Genomic DNA, 6,846 nt, shown 5'->3' with positions numbered 1-6,846 from the left:
AGTCCTTTGGAGATTGTGCCCTGAGAACAGGAGAGGAAGGGAGAGGACTGGTCAGACTCTTTACCTGTTACAGGTTCTAAGCCCTCATAATGGTACTTCAGACCCAGGGTGACTTTTTCTGACATGTAACCTCTTTCCAGTCCTTGAGGAAGAGATAACTTTTGTTCATTATGTTTCCAATAAAGGTAAGTGCAAATTTTAATAAAAGCAACACCAAAATGTTCAAGAATGCAGCTACATATCTTTCATAAATCTTGAATATAATAGAATGGGGGCTTGAGGAGGGGAGAGATGAAGCACTTTCATTGGCATGGAATTATTCTCATGGAATTAAAAAGATCCATCAAGCTGCAAGAGTATCTAAGATCATCTAGTCTCACCTCATCACTAAACAGAGGAAAAGGGCTTTCCAGGGACCCTACAGTTGTCCCTTCCTGATGAAAATTGTTGGGCTCTTTCTCATTTTGTAAAGTCCAAAGTCTGACATTACTAATCAGCCACATCTCTGGATGATAACATAGAGGAAATATTTTCTTCACATGACCCAGGTTTCTGCTCCAACCCATACATTACAGGGGAATGTGTTCTGGGCACCTGGGCCCTCTTCAAGCTTGGGGACCATTCTCAGTATCAGCCTTTTTCATCAATTGTAGAATGACACATTTGCCTCAAAGATGTATAGCTATTTTTTTAAGGACTTAGGAAAAAAAGGGAAGAAAGATTCTTGTTTATCTTTATACTGAAGCTAAACTATACTGAAGCTATACTTGGAGAGCTGCATTGTGGCAGAGGGATTAACTATCTAGGTACTTGAGATGACAGAAGCAGCAGAAGTTGTAAAAGAAGAATTTCAACTGGATAACCAAGAACAACCACTTCAAAACTGATTGAGACTTGCAGAAAGGTAAAGAGCCCCATATCACTAAGATAGTCAAATCTAGGCCACAGGCCTATCAGAAAATGCAGTAAGGAGCTTTCTACCTTGGCAAAGGAACAAATTGCTAAATAGACCCACTATCTGTTGTGAGCATTGGGGTAACTATTACTATTGAAGTGATGATGTTGCTTCTCTAATTATTAGTTTGCATGACTATTCCCTACTAGCTTTTGAGCTCTTCAAGGTCAGGGGCTGTATCTTTCATTGTAGTGTTCCCAGCATTTAGAATTATGCCCAGTCCATAATAGATGTCCAATAAATGTCTGTTAACCTGGATTGAAATATTATGGCACTGGCTTGGTCACAGCTACTATGTGCTAAGTACCAACACAGAAGTGTCTTAGAGCTTCCCAGGCATGATGTGCTGCTGCAACAATGGAGGAAGTTGCTAGATTGCTGACAACTCTTACAGGAAGTTCATGCATATTTTAGATACAATGCAAATAAAACCCAAACCCCAACACCCTCAAAGTTGCAAACAAGTATTTTTTTAACAGTCTAGAAAAAATCCTAGTTTTAAGAGCACTTAAAATTCTAAGGAGAGAGTTAAGCTTCCCAAAAAGAAGAATTACCAGAGCAGGACCAGGGCTCTGCAGAGAATCTCAGGAACAAAGCAGTGCCTTTGCCGCAGACAGATCAAGAATGAAGTCAAGAGGAAAGATTCCATGATAACTTTAATTCAATTTGGGCATAGTGTACAAGCACCCACACACACACACACACACACACACACACACCCTTTCAAATGTACAAAAAGGATCAGTAGGATGTTAAGACCTTGGCACTGTGGTGTCAAGGTGATGTGGGGGCGATTCTCAAAGCAGGTATCACCAGAGATATCCTCTTAACTCCCACATTCCCCAAGGAAAGGGCTCCTTTATTTTCTGAGGTTTTTGTTCATTTCTGTTGGTTTTCATTTATGTCATCTTGTATACCTTATTCTTTTTTAATGTGTGCCAGCATTTGAATTTGCAAAATTATTTGTGAAAATGTTTTCAAGAGTGGATTGATGGTATCTTTCTTCAGAGTGGATTTATGTTTGCTTCTGTTAGGTATTTGGGAACACTAGAAATCTGGGATCACCTCAATCAAATTTCAGGGCTTAAAAAGATTTGAAGTTGAACTATGGCACTTACAAATGCTTCTTTTCTTCTGATTTGCCTTATTTCTATGGTGCCACACTCTCTGGGGTTCCATCCCAAAGAAAGGGAACTTTGTTAAGGGTCTTGAACTGTGGGTCTCATACTTTAAAACATGCTCCCCATTTCCACAAGGTGGTTACTGAAGCTTATTGGCCTCACAGTGGCCTTGTCCAGAAACTGCAAATGCCCCAGCTGAAACACAGCCTTAAGGACCAGGCTGACTTCTCTGAGCCCCTGCTTTTCCCAGAATCATGACCCTATGATTTCTCATTGTCTTACTATCTCTCTAAGTCTTTACATAGATGTTTTACATATTTTGTTCTGTTTTTCCAGTGTTCATTTGCAGGAAGATTAGTCCAAATTAACTTGTTGCTTCTTACTGGAAGCAGAAGAGGAAAAAGTGATCTCCACTATATTATTCTTAGAACTCCATTGGGATGGACCAATTGTCAGGGCTATTCTCCAGTTGCTCAGGAGGACAGGTTTTTTGCTTGTCTGCTTAGGTACTTTAGAATAAGAGAATACTGACAATTCCTTCTGAGTTCCTATAGGTTTCAGAACAGATACATCATGGACAGATCCAATGAGACCTCACCGGTGATGGGCTTCATTCTCCTGGGCCTGTCAGCCCACCCCAAACTGGAGAAAACATTCTTTGTGCTCATCCTGCTGATGTACCTGGTGATTCTGCTGGGCAATGGTGTCCTCATCTTGGTGACCCTCCTTGACTCCCACCTGCACACACCCATGTACCTCTTCCTGGGGAACCTCTCCTTCCTGGACATCTGCTACACAACTTCCTCCGTCCCCCTCATTCTTGACAGCTTCCTCATCCCCAGGAAGACCATCTCTTTCTCAGCATGTGCTGTGCAGATGTTTCTCTCCTTTGCCATGGGAGCCACAGAGTGTGTACTCCTGAGCATGATGGCCTTTGATCGCTATGTGGCCATCTGCAACCCCCTTAGGTACCCTGTGGTCATGAGCAAGGCTGTCTATGTGCCCATGGCTGCAGGCTCCTGGGCAGCTGGTATCACCAATTCAGTAGTACAGACATCCTTAGCAATGCGACTACCTTTCTGTGGGGACAGTGTCATCAACCACTTCACCTGTGAGATCCTGGCTGTCCTGAAGTTGGCCTGTGCTGACATCTCCATCAATGTGATCAGCATGGTGGTGGCCAACATGATCTTCCTGGCTATCCCAGTCCTATTCATTTTTGTCTCCTATGTCTTCATCCTTGCCACCATCCTGAGGATCCCCTCTGCTGAGGGGAGGAAAAAGGCCTTCTCCACCTGCTCTGCCCACCTCACAGTGGTGATTGTCTTCTATGGGACCATCCTCTTCATGTATGGGAAGCCCAAGTCCAAGGACACCCTGGGGGCCGACAAGCAGGACCTGGCAGACAAGCTCATCTCGTTATTTTATGGGGTGGTGACCCCCATGCTGAACCCCATCATCTACAGCCTGAGGAACAAGGACGTGAAGACTGCTGTGAGGAATATGGTAGCTCAAAAACACCTAACTGAGTGACTCTTATCAAATCTAACACTGACAGAATGTATGACCTCCAAACTCCTCATTGTGCTTATGGAAAAATGACAACCCAAAGTAGAAAGGGACTTTTCCAAGGTCTATGTCATGAATCATGGGACCAGGACTAAAAAAAATTAACTTTTTTTCCCATGGTTTCATAAGCCATGGAAGCTTGTAAGAACATTTTTGGAGATACTAGCTAGTTGTTGACTTTGTACACAACTTCAGTGACATCGTACCATAACTATTTCATGTTTGCAAAATCTTTGGTCCTCTGCCACCAGAGCTGGTGCATATCTGTGAAGAGTTATTGGTGTGTGCAAAATTAAGAGACAGATATAAAACCTGGTTTTGGTGACATTGGGTTCTTTCTGTGCACTATTTGCCCCCTCTGCACAACTGTACATGCTTTTGCATTATCCTAGATGGTAAGAAAAATATGAAAAATATCACCCATGTCATCACAATGTGTGCTATTGGCCAATAGTACCATGACAGGAATTCTCGAGTCGTAACACCAAGAACAGAGGGGCCTTACCTTAAATTGTGGGACTTATCTGTCAGGAAACACAAAGAAATGTTTGCACCCTTCTCTTCCCACACCAGCTCCAAACAGTTCTGTAAGAAACACAGACCCCCATGTCTGGGGGGCAGCAGCTCTCAATCTTTTCTACCCACACCACTCACAGCATAATAACTGTCAACATTCCCATAGTTATGCCCAGACTATAAAGAATTTTTTTAAAATATTTTGGAGAAAGAAAAGGGCTATAATAATCTTCAGTTCCACAGCTGTTATTGGTCATTAGTCAGACCTGCTCCCAATTGGTTCGGGAATAGTATCAAAGGCTGTGAGTCTGTCAGCATAAGAGATTGGATGCTGCAACAGGCAGGAGATCTTCAGTAGCACAAAAGAGAAACTCGACTCAAATTAATTTAAAAATAATTTTGATTTATTTAAAAGTAGGGCCAGTTTCAGGCCTAATTAATCTGGCCCCAGTCCCTTTGCTCTGAAATTTTCTTTACTGCTCACTTTTCCACGTAGCAGCTTTGTTCTCAGAATGACTCTTCTCTGTGTTTATTGGATTGCTTCTGCAAGCTGTGGGGCTGCAGTATCCTGATTCACATATGGGGTAGAAGCCATTGGTTCCCACAGTTAGAGAACAAGTATCCTGAGGGTCACTGTTATTGGTCTGATGCAAACCACAAACCAAGCACAGTGGCAGGTGGGATAAGATTATGAGAACTGACTTAGACTACAGGACCTTCCTCCCTACCTGAAGACAGTATCCATCTCACCTAAACCTTATGGCTGCTATTATACAAAAGAAAATCTCGAGTTGTTAAGAACAAGGTAAAAGGCAATGGATCCTGGGTGGGCAACCCACAAATGTCTATCATTTTCTGGGCCCTGGATAAGGCTTCCTGATTTGGGGAAATCACTAAGAAGTTAGGACGTTCCTTGCTGATGGAGACTGAAGATTCCCATCAGCCTGGTCATTTGGGGGCTTGTGTCTCACTTAATTTGATTAAAGAAAAGAAATAAAAGGACATACCCCATACAATTGAATTTTTGTCTTGAGATCAAGTGATCCCAATGTGATATGTCATCTGAACTCTGCAACAGAGATTGGCCTCTTTATGGTCTGCATTTTGAGGTACTTCTTACCTCTTCCTGGCTTTGTACTGTTATACTTCTTGCTACTTTCAAATTTCCTTTACCCCATTTCCTCACTGATCTATTTTTAATATGGAGGCCTCTGTATTTGGGGGTTATCTTAAATCCTTTGTGGGATGATATTAGGCATTCAATGAAACAAGCAAACAAAGCAACAAACAAGCAAATAAAAAAAAAAACACACAAATGAACTAATGAGCAAATGTGGCAGTGGGCTAAAAGTTGGAGCTCCTTTCTCTGAGCCTCAGCCGTCCTCTCCTCTGCTAGAAGCTAGTCTAGACTGGATGGTCGAGGTCCATTCAGGGCTGTTCTCCCAAGGCAGGGATTCTCACTCTAGTCCCACATATAGAGCTACCATTTGGATATTGTTTGAATGTGTCCCCCAAAGTCTGTGTTTGAAGCTTGGTCCCTATGTGGCCATATTGAGAGTTGGTGAAACTTTTAAAGAGATGAGGCCTAGCAAGCGTTAATTAAGTCATTAGAGGTATCACCCTTGCATGAGATTAGTTCTCTAAGGCTCCAATTAGAGTAGATTATTATTAAAAAAAAAAAAAAAAAAAAAAAGTCTGGTCCCTGAATCCCTTTGGTTTCCTATCTTACACTGATCTTTTCCACACACACTTCCACTATTGCAATGCCACCTGCCATGAGGCCCTCACCTGAAGCCAAACAGAGTTGCTTAATGTTGGACTTTCAGACTACAAAACTGTGATCTCAATATATCTCTTTTCTTTATAAATTACCCAATCTCAGGTATTTCATTATACCAATGGCAAATGGACTAAAACAACTGATATGAAATTGGGATAAAGAAATGAGGCCAAGAAAAAGTTATCTTCCAGTATCACAATCCCTAGGGCATCCTATGCTGCTTGCACAACTCCAGGTCTCATGGATTTATTACATGTGTTATGTGACAGGTCCAAGAGACAGTGATTTTAATCACTTGCACATTTGTATTTGGATTTACCTGAATACAAACCCTGTGAGCAGATCTTAGTTCCTGTGTCATAGATACTCTCAAAGATATGTTTGTACTGTCCGGCAATTGTATTTCCAAGAATCTGCTCATGCCCAGATTCTAGATGGTGGCAGAGATTCCTTTCATGTAGAATTTCTGATAAAATATTCTGTAGATTTTCTAGAAGAAGAAGGGAAAGAGAAAGTCAAGCTCTACTGAATCTCTCTTTGTGCATGAGAATAGTGAGAGGAGATCTAGAATTTCCTTTCATAAAAATCCTTAAATGGGAGTCTTGCTCTTAGAATTCATTAAACTACCAAAATTCTACCCTCATCACCATTGAGAGGTGGGATGCAGGTTCTAGGAAGAAGAGGAAAGAGGTTGTAACCCCAGTGAGTAAGGAGAAATGGGGAGTCTGGGCTCTTTGTTGTTTCCGTGTATCTCTCATTCTCTTTGTCATTTCTTTGCTTTTACCTTCTTCTGATTCTCTATGTTAACGTTATAGCTAAGAACAAGTCTTATTAATAGTTATTTTTTCCAGCTTTATTGATATATAATTGACAAATAATGTATATATTTAGGGTATAAAACAAAA

At 41.5% G+C, this 6,846-nt stretch overlaps 1 protein-coding gene across 1 annotated transcript; it reads left to right on the top strand.

Annotated features, from left to right (window-relative positions):
- The first annotated feature begins 2,636 nt into the window (after positions 1 to 2,636).
- On the top strand, positions 2,637 to 4,058 carry LOC107147900 (olfactory receptor 13C7-like). Its single transcript, XM_015492503.2, has one exon. The coding sequence runs from the start codon at positions 2,650 to 2,652 to the stop codon at positions 3,607 to 3,609; it is 960 nt and encodes a 319-aa protein (XP_015347989.2). The 5' UTR covers positions 2,637 to 2,649; the 3' UTR covers positions 3,610 to 4,058.
- The last annotated feature ends 2,788 nt before the right edge of the window (positions 4,059 to 6,846 follow it).

Source organism: Marmota marmota, unplaced genomic scaffold, assembly GCF_001458135.2.
Source record: "Marmota marmota marmota unplaced genomic scaffold, marMar, whole genome shotgun sequence".
Classification (NCBI taxonomy): domain Eukaryota; kingdom Metazoa; phylum Chordata; class Mammalia; order Rodentia; family Sciuridae; genus Marmota; species Marmota marmota.
The sequence above is the reverse complement of the archived record's forward strand: the minus strand, read 5'-3'. Positions and strand labels throughout refer to the sequence as shown.